The sequence below is a fragment of the Ascaphus truei genome, chromosome 2 (assembly GCF_040206685.1).
Source record: "Ascaphus truei isolate aAscTru1 chromosome 2, aAscTru1.hap1, whole genome shotgun sequence".
NCBI lineage: Eukaryota > Metazoa > Chordata > Amphibia > Anura > Ascaphidae > Ascaphus > Ascaphus truei.
Genome location: NC_134484.1, coordinates 271971305 through 271991478, shown reverse-complemented (window position 1 = coordinate 271991478; position 20174 = coordinate 271971305). Strand labels below are relative to the sequence as shown.

Here is a 20174-nt window from a genome sequence, read left to right as displayed (position 1 = left end):
CAATTTTGGCTTTATTTTTGTTAAATAAATCATGACACAGTGTAATATGTCATGTGTTGTTGTTCATCTGAGGTTGTATTTACCTAATTTTTAGACATGCTAAGTCTGATTGTTATTATGTCCTGATGTGTAAAACCATGAAATTCAAAGAGGGTGTACTTTATTTTTCACATGACCGTGTATATAAATAAATCATATAATACCTAAAAGGTAAAGAGACAAAAGCACTCAGCAGTTCAGTAATGAAAAAATGTATTAAAGTACACAAATACTTGCACAAAAAGTCCAACTTTTCGATACCGGCACCCCCCTTGATAAAGATCTCTCTCCGGGATCGAAACGTTGGACTTTTTGTGCAAGTATTTGTGTACGTTAATACATTTTTTCATTACTGCTGCTGAGTGCTTTTGTCTCTTTACCTTTTAGGTATTGTATGCTGTGTATTTTCATGACCTTAGCACCAGCTATTACTACTATTCCACCACTGGAGTGCAGGATATGTATGTAAGTATGTATGTATTGTATTTATGTATGTATGTATGTATGTACAGTATATATAATCTTTTTCTGTCTCGGTGGTGGAAAGGTGGCAATGGGTGTTCAAGAAGATGTATAATGGCTGTTGTATTGGTAGTGTCAACCATAATATGAAAGATTGAAGAGTTCACATTGGCTAAAGTGAGAAAGCTAGTGGCCTACATGCGAATTATGCCAGCATGGCAAATAAGGCCTAAACTCCCAAATATGAATGACACCAAAAAGCAATGGGCTCATTCTCCGGAGGCTGGATTGTGCCTGGGCTTTCCAGCATTCAGGAAAAAGGCATCAAAGCAGATGGTGCTAAGAATTTACTAAAGTTAAAATCAAAAAAGCTACCATTGAAACCGCTATCTGGCTACCTACAACTGCCGGACTACTGTATCTCCAGTGAAGCAGCACTGCAAGAACTGGAAGATGAGCTTGAAGAGATTAAATGGGATATTGTTGTCCTTTGTGAAGTAAGAAGAAAAGGGGAAGGCCTCTTTTAGCACAAAAGCGGACACCTGTTGTATTACAGAGATACAAAAATGGGAAGAATCAGTGGATCATCATTGAGAAGAGCTGGAGAAACAACATAGCGGAAAATAAAAACTAATCCGAAAGAGAAGCCAGTTGACAAATAGATATAGGCTTCACATTATCCTTGTGTATGCGCTAATATCAAGTCACACAGACAACGAAGTGGAAGACTTCTACCATAACATGAACCAATTTAACTAGGTAAATTATTACCTCAACATGATTTTTGGAGATTTCTATGCCCAGCAGGAATATGAAGCATCAGTTTGTAAGTATGGTTACGGACAGATTGGTAGAATTTGCAGAAAGTGAAAACTTCTAAATTATGAATGAATTCTTCAAAAAGAATCCAATTAGAAAATGGAAATGGAATGGACCCAATGGAGTCAAGAATGAATTTGACTATATCAAAGTTAACAATAAACACATGATTTAAAATTGCACATAAGGAGTGATCACTGATTGGTTTGCTGCACAATACATCTGAATGAAAAGATGGAAAGAAGAAAAATTATTTAAAAAAAGACAAAAACAATCATCAAGAAACTCAAGAAATTTCAACTAGAGCAGAAAAATTGCTTCAGCTTGCTTGAAATGCATGGGGACACTTTAACAAACATTTATGAAGAGCTTGTGAAGATTGTAGTACAAAGTTCAGACACAACTGGAGAAATCACCAACAAAAAACAAGATAAGAAAATATAAATAAGACAAAGCAGTTATTGTAGAGACGACAAAAAATAGCAATACCAACATGCAAGAACAAGAATTGAAGAAACAGAGCCGTGCAAGACAATACAGGAGCGTATAACTGAAGATGTAAAAATTTAGCTGATATGGCGAGGAAGACAATCAAAGATAGTAAAAGCTTAAAGAATACGAAGCAGCAATTTATGATTGGTTAGAAGCAAATCCTTGCACTCAAACAAGACAATGGATCAACAATAAAAGACTGCACTTATGATAAAGAGATTTGAGGATTTGTACGTGAAATTATACGAGAATACAGATAACACAGGGCATAATCCAGCAGAGGACAAACAAGACAAAAGCAACCAATGATGTACTGCACCGACACACTTTATTCGAGCAAATACCCAGTATGTACCTGGCAGATACCTGGAATGCGCCGCTCCTCACCTCTGACAAGCCCCGTTGCGTTTGCCTTCCCAGCCTGGGTTCATGCCTGGCTGACGGGCGGCTGATCTGTTAAATGATAATGATTAGGATTTAATAGGCTGCAATGCTTCGCGTGTCTGCCAGATGGCATAAATTCATGAATTGTAATGCAGTATATATATATATACTGTGCAGTATTGCAGCCAGCGGGAATAAAATGCTTCAATCCCTGCTTGGAAAATAACCCAATGCACTCGGGCAGAAAACAGTCACAAACCTCAATACACCCGGGTATACCCGAATTCGTGGGACTAGCCGAGCTCGAATAAAGTGTGTCGCCAGTGTACCATGCGTCCTCCTAAAAGAAGTAGGGAAGGCAATAAAATCCACGAAGAATGGGAAGGCACCCAGGAAAGATGGAACTGCAATGGAAATCATGAATGAAGCTGGAGAAGAAGTTGAAAAAATAGTGGCACAACTCTACATGCTGCTTGGAGAGCAGGAAAATTCCAGAACAATAAAGCAATGCCATCACTATCATCATCCACAAGAAAGGAGAATGTCAAGAAAGAAGATGTCAAGAGCTACAGACCAATCAGTCTACTTCCAATTACTTACAAGTTTTTAGTGAAGATACTCACTAATCAGCTGCCACAGACCCCTGACTTTTCCCAGCCTAGAAAAAAAACTGAATTTTGCAGGGGATGCAAAACTAAGGACCACATCCTAGTCATATGACCTGCCATTTATTTTGGATTTGTAGATTATGAAAAAGCATTTAATTCTGTTGAAGACGCATACACTTATTTTGTACAGAACATTTACGAGACTGCCACATCAATCATTAGATTGCATGAATATATAAGCAAGATAAGGATCAGCAAGGGAGTTTGACATGGAGATACCACCAAAGCTTTTTACAGCAACCCTTGAAGAATTATTCAGGACTTTAGATTGAGTAGAAAATGGAATCAAAATCAATGGTGAATACTTGAGTCATCTAAGATGTGTACATGACATTGTTATTTTGACCACAAGTCCAGAAGACCTCTAGCAACAAATCGGAGAACTCAACGAAGAAAGCAAGAAAGTGGGCCTCCATATGAATCTCAGCAAAACTGAAGTGATGTTCAATAAATTTACTGTATCAAGTGTACAAAAATTGAATAGAAAAAGTCAGAGACTATTAATACCTTGGCCAGCAAGTATTAATAGATGGGAACCTTTCAAATGAAATTAATAGGAAGATGTGATGGAGTACAGTTTGCTGTACAGACTAAAGTTTCTGAATGTCTCTCGGCTATATCATCCTGGATGGCCCTTCGCCAACTTAAACTTAACATGGCAAAAACATACTTCCTCCCAAACCTGGCCCTACTACCTCCTTCCACATTACTGTTGGAAGTACTATAATTAATCCAGTAGCCCAAGCACGCCGCCTAGGGGTCACACTCGACTCCTCTCTCACATTCTCCTCTGACATTCAAAAGGTAGCAAAAAACTGTCGTTTTTTTCCTCCGCAATATTACAAAGTGTAAGAGATGTGTGCAGAGGTACATATAATGGAGACCAATTTGGGTGCAATTATATCTTGGCTTTATTGAACCTGTTCCTTTATCCAGGCAAAACATATAAAAACAACATAACAAACCCCTATCCCTTTGTAAGGGCTAACTTACTTCCCCAGACCCTATCAGCAGGACTGGAGGGATATTCCTATTACCAGCCTATCACCCCAAAGTCTCAGGAGATACTTTTATCAGGTGGCCCTCCAAGTCAGTCTCTGGCAGGTTACTGTGTCCTTTGTGTTCAGGAAATATACATCTCTGGGTGTCTGGATGTCTTGATCTCAGCACAGCTTTTGTGCTCAAGGCAGTGTCTGTGTGCAGGCTTTTCTTCTCTCCTTCTGTCAGCCCAAATATGAGCTAAGGAATCGCTCTCCTGTGTCTCACATGAGGCTTTTTACAGAGCTCTCATTAGTCCAGGTGGAGACTAGTTTATTGAATGGCTGCAATTAACTATCTCTCTGCTGGGTTCTCAGACCTCTGATGCTGCTTTATTTAAACACACACACATACATACATACATACATACATACATACATACATACATACATACATATATTTGGAACAAACAAAACAATCGTACAAGGTAACCTACTGTGCCTCAAAAAATAAAGTGTTTGACCAGTGTATCCTGCTTGTGCTCCCGAATGGATGTAAAATGTGGACCCTAAATGCAAAGACAACTCAGAAGCTTCAGACAACTCAAAGTCATATAGAGAGATGTACTGTATGCTTGACATTACCCGAAGAGGCAGGAAAAAGAATGAATGAGTTTGAAACTAAAGATAAGTATATGACATCATCACAAGGGTGAAGAAATTAAAATGGCAGTGGGCCAAACATATCGCAAGAAAAAAATGACCATCATTATCTAGAGAAGGTACTCAACTTGATTCCAAAGAATATCAATAGACCAAGACGATGACTAAAAGTAAGATGGGAAGATGAAATCAGAAGATTTGTTGGAGCAACATGAAGCAGAGACGCTTGCAACCGCAGTCCCTGGAAGATCATTGGGAACATAGTCATCCAGCAGCGAATCGACAAGGGCTGAAGATGATGGTGGTAATGATTTGAAAGATGTATACACACACATACTTGAGCTACAGTTATTATTAGAAAAGTGAAACATTAACACCATCTCCAAGGTTACGTATAAAAAATAAAGGTGTTAAACTGTAAAAGTTCCTAACGATTTACAACTCTGCATTTTTTTATTGCTGTGGTAGAGTAAAATAGGGAATACCTCCATAAAAAAACACTCCATTTAAATTTAGTAAATCATCTAATTATTCCTTGAGTGTTACCTCGTGCAACACAGGCAAACAGGGGAAAAAAACACAAGGTATAAGCTTGAGAAATGCTGATCCACATAAACACAAGGTATTCTAGGAATTGGCGCTTGTTTCCACGGATGTTGCCTGATTTTCACTTTATTAAATAGAATTATCTTAGAATTTAGACGTAAATTTAATCTAGAAGTATCAATGATGGCTGAGAACAATTTACCTGTAATAGGATTGCATTCACTTCTACAATTTAGCTATCATATAATGTTTTAAATATTCTACTAAAATGTTAAATAAATAAATAGCTTACTCCTTTGCCGGAGGTGACATGGTTAGTTTGAGCAGCTTCTGTCCAGCAGCCTGACAACAAAATACATTATGGTAAAAATTTGTAAATTACATTTTTACACATGTTCAGTATATCAAATATATTTATATTTCTGTTTGTGTATTATTCCACATTTTTTTTTGTTTTCACAAAAAGGCAACAAAAACATACTGTCATGCCTTACAACAATCTTGTTTTTATGTTTTTTTATTCATTTTAAGAGACAATTTCTGGTGGTCGGATACATTGTTTTAACATACAATGAAAGATTGCCATCATACAACAACAAAAAAACTTTTGGTTTAAGCCTTTGAATTTTTACAGTGTTTTTTGAGCTGAAGAACTTCTACTTCTCTTTTATTCCGATTAAGGAAAATTCTCTGACAAATGTCCAAAACTTTATGTCAAAAGTTGTCTTTCCAGCCTTAACAATCCAACATAAGGGGACACAGTCTTCAAAAACACAATATAAAAATCCATACTTTTTGACAAACGTACCTAACACATTAAGGGCCATATATTTTCTAAGTGGTGCTGAGCCAGAAGATACCTTGCAACTTATTCATTTGAATGAGCTATAAGCTGTCTTCCCATATCGGAAGATATCATTTAGCACAGCCCCACTTATTTAATATGGGCCTCCGAACATTTAAAATTCATACTATTCATTTTGGTGCCAGTGGCCCATGGTACATTGGAATTGCAATGTGTTGCTGTCCTCTATGGCAGCAAAAGGTGTAATCAAAAGTCCTTCTAATGCATACAGTAATCATAACTGCAAAGACAACAGTAACAACATTTGTATGCCAACACAGTTTTGTGTGTATGTATATCTTTATTGATATAGCGCCATCTACAGTATGTGCATAGCGCTTCACCGCAGTTATACATGTGACATACTGTAATACTATAACACATAATAGGAATACGCGCTTGAGACATTAAAGTAACATTAGGATAAAGGAGTGTCTGCATGTGTTGTATCAGGCAATTTCTTGTACCTATTTAAATGACATAATTTGAATTACGTGTAGGAATGGAGTTGCTAGTTAGGATGGACTATGTGGATGACATCTTATGTATGGCTTGCATGATTTCACTCTGATTTTTTAACGAAATGTGTTTCATTTTCATAGGGGGTGATTCAGTAAGGTCACTTCAGGTTAATACACACAGTAAGTAAGAACCACTGCAGGTTAATACACACGATTCGACAGTAACTGCCAATAACGCTGTGTTTCAGTTCAGTTGCTTTATCCCACAACAGCCCTTAGTAAATCATTCCCCGTAGTAGTATGCCACACACACAGGCGAATTCTCAGGCCAGCACAAGATTTGCACTTTACGCTCTAACTAAAAAAGAAAAAAGTGGTTAAGGCTTGATGAATCACGAAAGCACTTACATTTTCCCTTCTCTTTTCAGACATCAATCAACTAGATTTGGTCTTGACATATAGTACATTTGAAATAATTTGATCTGATCTTGTCAGTGAGATTGCACCATACATGTTGAAATGTCCAGTGACTTGTATTGAAAGGTTTTCCATTACTGGGCTAACAGCTTGTACAAAGAGTCTTTTTGGCTTGCAGCAATTTAATTAATCTCACAGAGATTTCTCTGGTTTTCAGATGGATTAGACCAAGTTTAGGTTGTCCCTTTTGTATAATTTTACAGATACTGTAGTGCCGACGATTATTCTAAAACAAACCTGGGGCAATCTCCAAAAAGACCCAGGTACATGCTGGGTATATGCTGGTTACATGCTTCAACATTTCACACATTTCTGCAGACAGACTAATGGCCCATCGGATTAACAGCAGGGGTCCCATTCAAACTGAATGGGACTGCCAGGAACCCCTGCTGTGTTAATCCGATGGGCCATTAGCCACTGCAGAAATGTCACTGAAATGTACCCAGCATTTAAACTGGCAAGTTTAAGGCAAGTTTTAGAATACTCGTTGGCTCGTCTGTACATATATTTGTAATTGTACCGTGCTACTGATATGTTGGCACTTCATAAATAATTGATAACACAGCATCATCAAAAGCACAATCCTGTAAAACATTTTTTGGAGAAAAATAATGGAAATCAAACAGTATCAAAAAACAAATGGATGCACAAATCTCCAAACTGTTAAATGTGTTGCCCAATATTAAACATATTCATGTGTGATAGAGATCAAATGGAGGAAAGAGAAAGATCTCTGACTAGCATTGACATGCATTGAGTTGCATTACACAAAGAAAGTATGTGGTTCTTACTGATGAATAAGAACTGCCTAATACTGTTCCACAGCATGAAAATAACGTTTAGGATTATAGGTAGCTAAAAGGCTTGTTAAATCAGCAAAAGGTGAAATATCATATAAGTTTTTCTAAATTAAATCAGTTTGTAGAATTAGATAATACTGCCTGCATTTTTTAAAACACCTAATGCCATTTTTAATGATTTTATTAACATACTGATCATCTTTTGGTTGCTACAGCAACCATTTAGAAAGTCACATCCACTTCCTCTTTTGAAACAGGTACTGACACTCACCTTTTTGAGCTCTGCACTTTGGCAACAAAGTATCACAAACAGTTGCTGTGTTCCAAACAGCAGACTCTCTATTACTCTGAAAGCTGTAACAATAATGTGTTACACTTAGTACATATCAGCTGCATCATTTCACAGACTACAGCAGCAACCCTGCTTTTCACGATTTATCTCGCAGCACAGGGGTGTGCAAACGTTTCCCCCTGCACCATCCTGCATGCTTTCCCCTCACCTTGGCTCCGGCGTCAAATGAGGTAACGGGGCCATGTGACATCACGTTGCCATGGTAACGTGACGTCACGTAACCCCACGGCATCATTTGATGTGTCCCATGATGTAAGGGAAGTTACAGAGGCCTCACGCGGTCCCCCAGCATTTAATTTAAATGCCTTGGGGATGAACGCGGGACCTCTGTAACTGCTGTGCCCCCCTGGAAAATCTCATGCCCCGCCTTGGGCGCACGCCCCCCAGTTTGTGAACCCCTGTCCTAGTACAGGGGTGCGCAAACTGGGGGCGCGGCGGTTGCAGAGGCCCCATGCTGTTCCCCGAGGCATTTAAATTAAGACCTCTGCAACCTCAATTTACCGGGATTCAACCGGCTCCTGGACACGTCGCCATGACAACATGGCATCAAATGACGCCGCGGGGTCATGTGACGTGACGCGTCATCATGGTTACTCTCCTCAAATGATGCGGCTGGGTCACATGACCCTCTGCGTCATTTGATGCCAGGTCACTGGAGAGGGGGGAGGGGGCGTGAGTGCTGGGACCCTCATACAGGGGTGTGGCACAGCAAAAAAAACTTTGCGCACCCCTGTCCTAACATACATACAGTACAGGGCTTCCACTGCAGCAAGAGACTGCAGCAAATTTAGAAGGCGGCCTTCTAACAAAATTTAGTTTTGCACACAATCAATATTTGTACAGATTTACACCAGGAGCAGCAAACAATTGCCAGTTTAGATATACATTATACAGAATTATACATTGTCACGTGCTTTACATATAAGGGGGGGGGGGGGCGGAGGAATGTATTGCTGCTTTAACATATGTGTTTTTTTTAGTTACATACAGGATTAATGATCTATCAGGACTAATACACTCAATGATCAATGATCACACGCAATGATTTTTCTTGTTGACCTTTTAAACACTCAGTTCAACAGTTTTTTTTAATCAGCACAATAGTCACTGTATCCAGAGCCGTGACCGCAAAAGTGAGTCTGTAGCGCCAGAGATCATGTCTGCCGTAGTCGCGCTGCGCGAGAGTGGGGGGATTCCGTGCTTCTGGATCGGACTCCCCGCAATGTTAACCCTCCGGTGCTGGGGCAACCGCAGGTTGTCTGGCGCCCGAAAACAGTTCTTCTTACTACAGCTGTACATAACGTATCAATATTTATCCTGATCACATCTATCACTGTGATTCTCCCCTTCACCTTCCACACTGTTTTTTACAGTGGAGAAACATATACAAACCGGTGCACTTATCATTATTTATCAGTGTTTCATCATTTTCTGTTATTGAATAATTATTTTTTTTTTAAATCATAGATACAGCTGCCTGTTGCAAGGAAAAGAAAAAAACCATACTACTATATATGATTATAGGCTAAAGCAGTAAAATTCCGAGCATTATTGAAAACCCTGCTCTCTGATTGGATAATGCCCGGAATTTTAACCAAACAATCAGTAATGCCCGGAATTTAAGCTGCTTGCAATGTGTAATTTTCAATGTGTTTATTTCCAGCCAATCAGCTTTCAGAACAGCTGAGACAGGGCAGGGGATTGGTTAGAATGAAGTAACAGCTCTGAGACAGGGCAGGGGATTGGTCAGGAAGTATATATGGGAGAAGTAGTGGCTCAGTGAGTAAAGACACTAACTGGCACTGAGAGTTTGAAGCAGGGGAGCCTGGTTCAATTCTCGGTGTCGGCTCCTTGTGACCTTGGGCAAGTCACTTTATCTCCCTGTGCCTCAGGCACCAAAAAATAGATTTTAAGCTCCACGGGGCAGGGACCTCAGCCTGCAAAATGTCTCTGTAAAGCGCTGCGTACAACTTGCAGCGCTATACAAGAACATGCTATTATTATTATATTATTATCAGTTACGGGTTGACTCCTTCCCCTCCCGAGCTGACAGATTTTCTGAGCAGATTCAGTTGAATTGGGGGGGGACAGAGTCTGCAAAGTTTAGTAAGTGGCTGCATTTTTTATTGTTGCTGCAGTGTGTGTGTGTGTGTCAGTAGCTGTGTTTATGGGTATAGCAGCAGTGTGTGTGTTGTTGTATGTGTGTGTAGCAGCAGAGTTTGTTTGTGAAGAGCTGCTGTGTTGTGTGTAGAGCTGTTGTGGTGTGTGTGTGTGTGTGTGTGTGTGTGTGTGTGTGTGTGTGTGTGTGTGTGTGTGTGTGTGTGTGTGTGTGTGTGTGTAGAGCTGCTGTGTTATGTGTGTGTGTGTGTGTTTGTGTTTATAGAGCTGCTGTGTTTTGTGTGTGTGTAGAGCTGCTGTGTGTTGTGTGTGTGTTTAGAGCTGCTGTGTTTGTGTGTGTGTGTGTGTGTGTGTGTGTGTGTGTGTGTGTGTGTGTGTGTGTGTGTGTGTGTGTGTGTGTGTGTGTGTGTGTGTGTGTGTGTGTGTGTGTACACAGAGGGGGCGACAGTGTTTGGATTTAGATATCTGCAGTGTAAGTGTATATAGCGGTGGTTTCATGTATTTACCATTTTATTTTAATTAAAAAATCTATATAACTATACAAAAGTGTCTATTATTTATGAAAAAGCCTACATTTAGCCTATAATAGTAATAATCCCCTCAGAACAGGGCATTACTGGCCAATAATGCCCTGGCTGGGTTAAAGTCGGCTTCGCCTCGGGCCTTCAACTCTTCCAGCCTGGGCATTATTGGCCAGTAATGCCCTGTTCTGAGGGGATTATTACTTAATTATTATACTCCGCTTTATACATACTGTACCTTCTAATTTGTGGTTACCATAAATGTAACATTTTGTTTTAGATGAGGCCATTTGTTCTAATGATTTTAAAATGACAATGTGATGATATCAGAATGAATAACTCAGAGTGTAAGGCAAACTGTTTCCCATTCATTTTTCTTTAACGTGTTTTAAATATTACAATGTTAACTTGATGTTGTTTAGCAATTTGAAAATGATATTCCTGTAACTGCCTGTATGTTATTGCGTGCACTGTGAAGATCAGTTCAAAATGGTGTTGGAATCTTTTCACATGTATTGAAATAGGTAAGGTTGAGCAGCATTCAGATCCTTCATCTGCCTGTATTTTATAATGAAGCTATAGAAGTACATATAATACAAGTTAGTGAGCTTCTAAAGGTAATCATATAGTGATTTGCATTCGTCAATCCTGAGATAGGAAAAGTAACACAATAGTTTCACAACTCTCCACTTACATTTCAAGCCTTTTCCTATAGTTTACTTGTATGTTTGTTGCACTTTTATAGTTTGATAACTCCATTTACCCCTCACTGTTCTACACAGCGCTGAGGGCATGAGTTGCCACAATCTAAATAAAAACACATTTCACTAACAGGATTGCAAATCATGCATGCACAAAAGAGCTTCCTTAATAAGGAATACAAATCTGACTTTTCTGCCAGAAGGATACAGTATAATAAATGGATCTCTTAAGCCTTAGTAAAGCACTTGATAAATATTCCCTTAAAATTTAAGGGGATATTTATCAAGTGTTGCAAACTGGAGCATTGCTCCAAAACCGAAGCATGTTGCGTGACGCTGCATCAATGTACTGTATCAAGGTGCTATGCTCCACTTTGTGCCCCAATTTGTTCCACTTGTGCAATAAGCATTTTGTGGAGTGGTAAAAGGTGGAATTAGGGGAGGAGAGAATACGAGCAATATTATAATGAGATGTATCAAAAGTTGCTCCTATAACTAGTGCAGTTCTCCTCTCTCTGTGCACCAAATAAATCTACCACATCCAAGTACACTAGCCTCTGGTCAAATAAGATCTGCGCCTCATGGAAGAAGCAAGATTTAAAGGAGCAATCCAAGCCGTTTTTTCTACTTTATGTTTTAATACAGGATTGAAGCAAAGGGTCTCTGGAGCCAAACCCCATTAATTTCAGCTCCGAATACTTTCACTGCTTTCAGAGATACTTTCACCCACGGCTTTCAGAGATACTTACCTCAGAAGGGGGTGCCGGAATCACCAGCAGTTAAAAGCCTGTGTCACATGGGTCAATAGGAAGTCACACCGGATGACATCATGGCTTTCTATTCGCTCGCATGGCCCAGGATCTTTGAAAAAAAATGCTATAATGTGAACCCTTGAGTGGCTACTGGCACCCACAGTGGACGTAAGTACCGCTGGAAGCAGAGGGTCCCGGTGTTGAAATTAATGGAGTTTAGCTTTGGAGACCCCCTGTTCAACTCTATTTAAAAAAATGAAGAAAACAAATTCTGCTTGGATTGCCTCTTTAAAAGATTCATGCTTATGTTGCTGCTCCGTGTGTGGAGCAAATTGCACCATTTTTTTAATACATATTCCTGTGCTTTCTCTTTTATTTCACTGGTAATATTTTCAGATAAGACTGTGTGAACTGTTGAGGAAAAAATGAAGATTAGAAAATTTGAACCAATATATATTTTTTAATTTTTTCTCATAGTTGTTTCACATGGCCCTTCTATTTCGGCATGGAAAATGAATCCAATATGCTGTAGATGGTTTCAAGTCTCTGTTACCAAATGAATGTTTCTTAATCGAATGGTTAAAGGTGAAGTAAAATCTTGCATAATTAAAGCAAGTCATCTTTTCAGACTATAATATTTTACCACTCAATTCATTTTTGTCATCTGTTAGCTATAATGCAGCAGCAGGATATTGGCTATTGAATTCCATTGCACATAGATATGCTGCTTTGAAATTTAGCTTAGAACTCTTCCCTATTTTCAGGTAAAGTATTTCCAGTCATGAAATATTTATCTGTTTTGCTTGGTATTTTTTTGTTCGTTTTTTTTTGTGCCATTTTGCAATCCTGAGATACCAAGATAAAAAAGCTAAAGAAGACAATAAAGGAAAATATAAATAACTCTTCCATCTTCAAGATGTTTTAAAAATCAGATTTGATTTGGGAATAAGGCCGTACAATAACGTGTAATTAGACCTACAGTACATTTATTTTCTGAAGGGAGGTGCTGCATTAAGCCTTTAATACTAACTAAAAGACACAACGCAGTAGCTATAAACTTGATTTTCATTTATCTTAACAACTATGACACTTTATTGCATGAATATATAATAATAATTAGGTGGGGGGGAACAATTAGATTTGGCTTCTGCTTTAACTCAACATGTCAACATGGAAGAAGTTAATACATCAAAATGATAAATCAGCGTTAATAATACTGGCACTGAATTGCTCACCTTGGCAAGCTATGTCATTTGTTTGTGACACTAACATTATGAAAAGCTGCACTGTTTTTACCACATCAGTCTGGCTAATAAAAATGAGTCAATCAGATAAATGCCTGAAGCACTTGGTTTTTCAGAGGTAGAGAAACTGTATAGTAAACTTGCACTGACAATGCTCTTGTCTCATATTTATTAATGATGTTGAGCATTCTTACTTTGTAGACAGAGATAAATACATTACTGCTTGAAATAATGAACCATTTAGTCTGTAGGAGAAAGGTCACGGTGAGCAGCACTCACAAATACGATAATGTATCTGCTTCTGAGAGTTTGAGCTTGACAGCAGCCTGCACATTGTGGGAAAATGCTTCAACTAGTAGGAATACTTAGTAATATGGGGGCTATTTATACAAGGAGTTGGGGTGGGAGATATATATATATATATATATATATATATAGTTGATACCATTCTGTGGCTAACAAAATGGTTTTATTTGTGCGAGCTTTCGAGATACAGCAATCTCTTCTTCGGGCGATGTTACAATGGATTAATCCCCCCAAAAATTACTTTTAAACAGGTCAGCATGGAATGTTATCTGTGGGTGAAGCCTACGCCTCCCCCTGTGCAGTATGCAATTTATGACTTAAGATGTTAGATGGTACCTGAATGCTTGTGATGTTAGAGTATGCATGTATGTGTGGATGTGTATAAGTGTGTATGTGTGTAAATCTTAATTTATAAAGTGCCCACAGTGTATACAGTGCTTTACAAAATGTGTGTGTGTGGAGGGGGTGTATAACAATGGTGTAGGTGGGTGATGAAAAGTAAGAGGGTGTTATATTTCTGTTCATGTGGATGACTACTATGTAGTCCCTATTGGTATATAGGAATAGAATTACGTAGTACATTTGTATGTGTAAGAGACAGGTGTGTGCATTCATATAGCGCAGTGTTATAGACATTGTTGCAATATATGTATTGATCTTGCTATTTTGAGCAATATATGTAATCATTCTGCTGCTTTGAGCATTACATCTTTTAATAAGTTATTATTTTAAATGTTATTAAGTATTAGGTTGTATTTTGAGGTACTTTATACTGGTGTGTATGTATACATATGTTTATATACATTTATACACACCAGCATGACTATTCTATCAAATTTGTTGTTATTATAAGTTCGTCCTGTGTTAGGGGCATAGATGCACAGCATCAAAGGCAGTTTAATTGAAGACTGCCTTCCCACAGCTGATGTCTGACTTAGGGAGTGAACGCCTTAGAATCAGGCATATCCATTGGCTGCATACGGATACAAAATTCCACGGGCAGAGCTACAGTATGACGTGATCTCCTGACGAAGCACTACGTGCGAAACGCATAGAGGTCACGTGAGGCTGCTCCGTTGATCTGCAGATTTTTGAGTTGGCGTCCGTGAGAGTGAGGGTGTTTTCGCATTGCAAGTGAGTGGATTGGGTCCGGACCCATATGTTACATTGTCCCATTGTATGTAGCTGACACCGGAGCTCTCCGGCTTAAAACCGTATGTGTTTAAAGGGCAATTGTTAGCTTAGTTTAGTTAATTTATTATTATTGGCTTCACTTTATTGTGTGTTGTGTTAATTTATTTATGAATTGTGATCCTTTGTATTTTGCCTTATATGTTATATCTTAAGAGTTATAATTAAGCAAACATTAGTCTCTCTATCCACTCATGGAAGGGAGTTCTCTTGGGTCAGGGTAGTGGCTCATGAAGCTGTGGTCTCAGTTTAGGCCACCGGTGAGTGTCCCGAACAGTTTCATAAATTTGTATTCATGCAACCGTCTCTCTTTCAGTGTTTTGGAATTACCTTTTGAGTATTGCCACCTTCAGATCTTTCATCTTATGGCCAGTCAGAAAAATGTTTGCCGACTGGACTGTCTCTTGTTCAGCATGTGATGCTGTGGCGATGCAGATTAATTCTCTTGTTTAGCCCCTGTCCCATCTCACCTACAGTATGTAGTAGCAGCCCCGTGGGCATTTCATGCACACAATGAGGTACACGACATTGCTGGAGGAACAGGTGAACCTTCCTCTGATTTTGTACTTCAGAATCCTGTGTGGTATTTGTATTGTGCCCGCTGTGTGGAGCATTGCGTAGGTTTTGCATCTTGCTTCCTGGTATGTTCTTGTCCCATATTCAGTTGTACTGTTGAATTCTTTACTCCTCACCATCATTTTCTTGAGATTATGAGGTTGTTTGTGATAATAAGGGTGTTTCAGGGAATACCTGTTACAGTCTTGTATCTTCCTGGAGAATGGGTTGTATTTCCTTGGCGATCTAGCATAGGGCTTCTAGGTGTGGGTTATATGTGACCACCAAAGGTACCCTGTTCCTTGTCTCTTTCTTCCTGTATTCAAGGAGATCACTTCTTGGTATTCTGGTGGCTTTGTGAATTTGCTGGTCTACAATTCTGTGGTTGCATCCACAGTTTATGAAATCCGATCTCAAGGCTGGAATCCGCTGGCCTCTGTCTGCTGTGTCAGAGCATATCCGGTTGTATTGTATGGCTTCACTGTAGATGGTTGCATGCTTAGTGTGTGTGGGGTGGAAGCGGTTGCCCCTCAAATAGCTGGCTCTGTCTGTAGGGTTGCAGTATATAGAGGTCTGTAGTTGGTTCTCATGGAACTGTTCACCAGAGGTCCAAATTAGGAAGATGTCATTGATGTTCTGAAGGTATATACAGGGGGTTTCAAGTGACAAGTGGTGAAATGCAGGTGTTGTTTCGGGCTATGATCTGGAGGTTCCCTCAGCTGGGGGTGGCCATAAAATGCGATACAGCCACACAGTGGTAAAGATACCTTTATGTGATTTCTGATTATATCCATCTTGTAAGTGGGCATTGTCTTCCACTCTATTTTAAATATTACATTTCTATATTTGTGGTAACGCACTAGGGTTGTGTGCTGTGTCTTTTGCTATATATATATATATATATATATATATATATATATATATATATATATATAAATAATATTTTAGTCTTTATTGTCATAATTTTTCTCAATTTTTAATAAAGCAGTCTGGGCTGTTGTGTAAATTTGTCTACTTAGCCTGTATCTAAGAAACATTCTAAAGCAGGCCGGCACAACTCCAGTCCTCGAGGCCGCAAACAGGCCAGGATTTCAGCATATTCCTACTTCAGCACAGCTGGCTCAATTCGTGGCTCAGTATGACTGAGCCACTAATTGAGCCAGCTGTGCTGAAGTAGGGATATCCTGAAAACCTGGCCTATTTGTGGCTCTTGAGGACTGGAGTTGTGCAGGCCTGTTCTAAAGGGTATAATTAAAAAATGTTTGATGCCTTGTGGTTTTAACAAAGTTTGCTTGATTCCTAATCCCAATGATGTTTGTAAAATTAAAATGTTATATAGTTACAAATTATTCTTATCATGTTGTATCCCTTGTGTACTAACAGTTCAGATTAAGTCGAGTGCAGTTTTCAGAGACTAGTTTGTTAACTGGGAAGAAAAATCAGTCACTTTTAATTTGATACCTATAATTCAATAGTAAATTACAACAATATTCTAAACAATTCCAGTTGAAAAGTAAACATATTCATGTAGTGGGATCATTTACTAAAGTAAAGTGATGTAAACACAATATTGTCTGTTAACAGAAAAGCAACAGTTTATCAAAGGTGATTAATTGCTTTGAAGATGGGAATTGTCTTAATAAAGCATTTTCCATTTTTTCCCTTGAAAAACCTGAGATAATCTTTGCTATATTACACAAGATTCATAAATTCTTGTATCAAAATGAGATTACCTTTTTATGCCATTGCTTTACTTTTAATGCACCTTACTGAAAGATGGCAACATTTGGCAACCTGATTTTTGTAGCAAATCGTGTCATATTATCTACATATTATTTAGATATTATAAATTAATTACATTCACCTTGCAAAGTTATAATATTTTTTTTAAAGCTAGAAAACTTTACTATATAAATTGTCATTTCAAAATAGAAATGAAACGCCTGTAATTATTGTTTTCACGTAATTCTTTGAAATAAACTTCTGTAACGTGTCATATGACCTGTTATGAGTAACAAAAAAGCTACGTACTTAACTAACAATATGTTAAATTCATCAGCTGTCCCATTCATGTCTTGAATATTAACAATTATTGCAAACTATGAAAAGAGATTACTTTAAGCATGTGCCTTTTTTTTATTGCATTTAGGAGTCTTGTGGAACCTGTCCTCTTGTGATGCCCTTAAAATGCCAATCATACAAGATGCCCTTGCAGTTTTGACCAATGCAGTGATCATCCCTCATTCTGGATGGGAAAATTCAATACTACAGGATGACCGCAAACTACAATTACATTCGTCACAGGTGCTGCGCAATGCCACTGGGTGCCTACGGTGAGTATTGAGGCAATACCGTTTCACCACAGTAATATTAAACCATGAAAAAGATCTATTGTTCAACAGAAATATAACATCAAGATCAAGCTTGTTTTCAGTTAAGATGTCTGTATTTGCTATGCAATTTGTTGCTAGGTTATAGTACAGTACATGTTTTTCAGTTGTAGCTTTTTCATTTATTTTTTGCAGTATCCATGATTGAGGGTCTAGCACCTGGATACAAATGTTTGCATACTGTACAAACTCACTTAATTACAGAATTGGTGCCGTAGGCCATCCTTGAACAATGTCATTGCTAATGCTCACTTTGGTCAAAACTATTTAGTCAAAAAAGGATGATTGTGAGCTAATTCTAGATTAACTAATTCCCTAGCCGCAATGTCAATTAAACAATGTCAGTGTGTTCTCATTATCACTTTAAACTTCATTAGTATAGAAAGTAATATTTGAGATTAAAGCACTATTGAATCCATTTTGCTTAATGAAGTGTATGGAATTTAGAAAAAATTATTCTAGTACTAAGGGAATTAACAACATTAAGTGTAAACTAATATCTGATTTGCTTTCTTAAAGCACATGCCTGCTGTCACGGGAGACCAGGCATTTACAACTTTATACCAGAATCATATCACTGAGCAAAACCAAATAGTAAAATAAATTGTCATTTATTCCATTGAAACAGAGGTACAAACAGTGGATTACAAAATACAAGAGAAAGGCACACTTACTGGGGGTCTGGGGGAAAAACTAGACTTTCCTAGCTTCTACAGTCCATAAAACAAAATTTGTAGTTGACCGGGACTTGACCCGAAATATCCTGGAACTCAAATTGGCATGAAGTTCCAGATGCCACCGCTGTATCCGCTCCTGAGACACCGAAATCCCTTGACCAGGAGATAGCACCAACCGTCCTGGTACTCTTTTTGGCTTGTAGTTCCTGCTGCGATCGCTATGTTCTCTTCTCAGAACTTGGCCCCCGAAAAGTGGGAAAATTTGTCGCCTTGAAATTTCTGAAGCCGGCTCGCGTCTATTTCTCCAAGAGCATCATTTGGTGATTTCAAATTTGCCGCTGCTGTCTTGGCGCTCAAAATCTTAGAGATTCTAAACACCGGATTGGCTGCAGGGTTTCTTATAGTATTTTGGAGTTCATTCACAAAATACTACAGCCAATCCCAGCGTGGGAACTTTCCAACCACCCTATCAGATGGCTGCCAGTCTTCTGAAGCTGGGCAAGCTAATCTTCTGAATGTCTATAGAGTAGGGGGAATGAACCCCATAATGTTCGATGCTCCTAAGATGTGTGTGTGGCGGGGTATGGATCAGAACTACCCTCAGGTGACAAAATGAGCAAAAAGGAAAACAAATGATCCCACTGCGATAAACATATAAAGCTTTCAGGCATATTAGTGAGGCAACAATAATGCAGACTTAAAATTCCCAGGGGGGGGGGCGTTGTGCAGGGGTTGGTAAGGAGACAGGATGAGAAGCCTTGTGAAAAACTCCCCTCCTGTACTCACGAATAAACCGACCGAAGCCTGCTGCCCTTAGCCCGCCTGGATTCTTCACTGCTGCCTCCGTTGAACTCCCAGTGTAAGCTCCGCGTGTATGGTGCTGTCGAATGACGTCATCGCGATCGCCAAGCTGGTTACTGCGGGGAGATTTCCAACGACGAGTCACGTATCCCAGGTGTCCCTGCAACTGCAAGGGGAGGGGATGTAGTGAAGTATGGCCCGTAGTGCAGGGGATCCTTGGCGTGCCCCAGCCGTGAATATGAAGTGGCAGAATAGAAGAAGTAACGGCGGTCACTGCAGAAATGGAATCTCCGCCAAAGTGAAGATAAAATCAATCTTTATTCAAGACGTGGTGCTGGACATCACATAGATTCAATTCTCTGACGCGTTTCGTTCCGTTTAGGATCTTTATCAAAGAGTATACTGAATCTGATCACATGAATCTTAAATAGGCAGGTCCCCTTCAATCATTGGCTGGTAGTTAAATTGAATCAGGTAAATGTAATTGATGAAACACTGATTCATAATTGAAGCCTTATGTGGAAAGGGAACATGTCTATGAAGATGTACTGTGAATACACAAAAACACATAATGGGAAAAGTGATAACAACAAAACAAATAATTAATAAAATGATACTATTAAAAACAAGTACAAGTGATGTGCAGCATCCTGAGTTAAAAAGTATATATATGTGTACATAAACAAATTGCACAGGGAAAACATGGTAAGAGTTAATGAGGAAAAATATATATATAACACATGTTAAACATAATGAATACTGATTATATATTTAAAGTCTGTATGTATATAAACCAATATAATGTCAAACTTATGTTGAAAAGTCAAAAAAATAATATAATAAATATTGATAATTAGTGAGATATTTCTCACATTGAAATGTGAGTCCCATGGATGACAATCTCAATACAATTAATATTTGTTTCCAACATTGC

The 20174-nt window shown here is 38.7% G+C and overlaps 1 protein-coding gene across 20 annotated transcripts in view; it reads left to right on the top strand.

Annotated features, from left to right (window-relative positions):
* Window positions 1-20174, top strand: part of CTNND2 (catenin delta 2) — a 1535845-nt gene that overhangs the window by 1248086 nt on the left and 267585 nt on the right. For all 20 annotated transcript variants that reach the window (XM_075586233.1, XM_075586237.1, XM_075586242.1 and 17 more), the window contains one exon: window positions 17522-17705. In XM_075586233.1, coding sequence (XP_075442348.1) covers window positions 17522-17705 — 184 coding nt within the window. The remainder of the gene's footprint in view (window positions 1-17521; window positions 17706-20174) is intronic.